The sequence below is a fragment of the Cyprinodon variegatus genome, unplaced genomic scaffold (assembly GCF_000732505.1).
Source record: "Cyprinodon variegatus isolate N-32 unplaced genomic scaffold, C_variegatus-1.0 Scaffold257, whole genome shotgun sequence".
Taxonomy (NCBI): Eukaryota; Metazoa; Chordata; class Actinopteri; order Cyprinodontiformes; family Cyprinodontidae; genus Cyprinodon; species Cyprinodon variegatus.
The window spans coordinates 224580-226658 of NW_015150710.1; the positions used below are offsets into that span (position 1 = coordinate 224580).

The window sequence follows — 2079 nt, forward strand, 5'->3', positions numbered from 1 at the left end:
AGCAATATTTCATTAGAAAATGGTTACTGTATTATGTTGCAGAATGTTGCTGCCTGCATCCTCACTAAAACTAACAAAGTAGAGAACATCCCCCCAGCTCTAAAGTCCTTCCACTGGCTCCCTGTAACTCGGAGAGTAGACTCTACTTCTCTTGGTCTATAAATCAGTAAATGGTTTAACTTCAAATTCGTACATTAAAGACTTCATAACAGTGGATCAAACAACCTGACCTCTCAAAACTTCTGGATCAAGTCTACATCTATTTTTCATATTTTCCTGCCTGTTTCCAGCTCTATGTTATCTAGATAAAGTTTGCTGACTTGTTTATGCTGAATATAGACGTGTTCTTACTTCCAGTGAAGTAGAAATGCGAACGTTTTTTATACATCTGAGTTGGACTCATTTGGGGTTATGACTCCAACAGCTGAACAAACCTCCTCTAACCCACGAAGGTCGGCCGCCCGCTGTGGCACAGAGAAACAACCAGAACTGGACTCCAAGCTTAAAAACATAAATTCATCCTCTGCTCTGTCAGTACTAAATACGTTTCATTCCTGATAGAAACCAAAGCCATTGATCACAACTGATTTAAACTTTTTCATATAGCGAGAAATGAAGGTCTCACGGGTCGGTTTTCTCCCTGTAGGGAAGGTGATCCAGGAGGTAAATTGGACTCTGCAGCCTTTGAAAGGTTTTATGGGTCTTTAATGTAATCAAGTGACACTGCTGTTGGTTTAAATGGGATCCTGAGAGGTTCTCCATAAAAGAAGCAGAGCTGGAGGAGCAGCTCAGCTCCTCTTCTTCCTCCTTCTGATGGTCTGACTCACCCTGACGCCAATTTTCCCTCTGCTCCGTCTGCAGGTGAACTTTGTGGTGTGTCAGCTTTGCGCTCTGATCTCGGCCTTCTGGTTTCGTCTCTTCCTCCATCCCAGTAAAACCAGTCCTTTCATCAGACATGTGGTGGCGACCGTGCTGGGGCTCTACTTTGCCACGTTCTGCTTCGGCTGGTAAGACGATGAACCAGAAACCCTCATGAACCCCGTTTTTTTCAGTTTTTTTTCATCTGCATGCAGTGTCGGGCAGATTTTGGGCAAGAGGGGCAGCAATTAAAGCAGAAAGGAAAACATAAAACTTAAAAAGACTAGATTCATGTTTAAATCCAAAGCTGAAAAAGTTAGCTTCTAGTAGCATAAGATCCCATTTCGGATACAGATAGAGAAAAAGGGGTCCCTATGTCCTCCAGCAGTCTAAGCCTATAGCAGCAGAACTATAGAGATAGCTCAGGATAACCTGAGCCACTCTAACTAAAAACACAGACAAATGATAAAACAGAAAGGATTTAAATGCATTTATTTTCTCAGGAAATATATTATTAACCTTTAGCACATTATAGTTTAGAACATTTACTATTTTTAGTGAGGGAAAAACTTAATTTAGATCTATTAAAATCTGGTTGCACAAATGACCTGATGGTACGGATCGTGCTGCCGGGACGGATCGGGTAGTGACAGTTCAAATATCCGTATATTTTGATTAAAAAAAAATAATAATTTCTAAACACTAATAAAAGTGAGACTCTAACCTGCAATAGTCATGGGGAAACTAAAACACAGTTTTTAACCTCAAACAACTGAGTAGGAAACAAACATTTATCAATATTTAGACAAATAAATAATTCAAATCTTGGTCTAGATTTCCAAATCTGGGAAAGTCTAAATCAATAACTTTTTTTTCCCAATCTTGTTTGAATTTAATAACTGTTTAATTTCCCATATGCCTTTCACTAACTTATATTAATGTGGTACAAACATGTAAAATCATAAATGCTTGTTATAAATTTACAGTATTCATCCTCAAAAGTTAGTTTTTCCACCCATGTCTAATTTATTCTCACAAGCTATGATGAGCATTTACTGAAAACGTGTGAGCGTCAAGAAAATTATTTCATCATTGTTATTTTGGACGAAAGCAACACTGATCTGTTTGAGTTTCTTAATGATTTTATTTCGCTGTTATAACTAAAATATTTTTACTCATGACTACATATAATAATCATAAAGCGTTCATATTTAAATTGTT

General features: G+C 37.7%; 1 protein-coding gene across 1 annotated transcript in view; it reads left to right on the top strand.

Annotated features, from left to right (window-relative positions):
* The window catches only part of LOC107089574 (membrane-bound O-acyltransferase domain-containing protein 2-like), a 25993-nt gene that overhangs the window by 10433 nt on the left and 13481 nt on the right, over window positions 1-2079 (top strand). Inside the window, exon 2 of the mRNA XM_015382454.1 lies at window positions 862-1007. Coding sequence (XP_015237940.1) covers window positions 862-1007 — 146 coding nt within the window. The remainder of the gene's footprint in view (window positions 1-861; window positions 1008-2079) is intronic.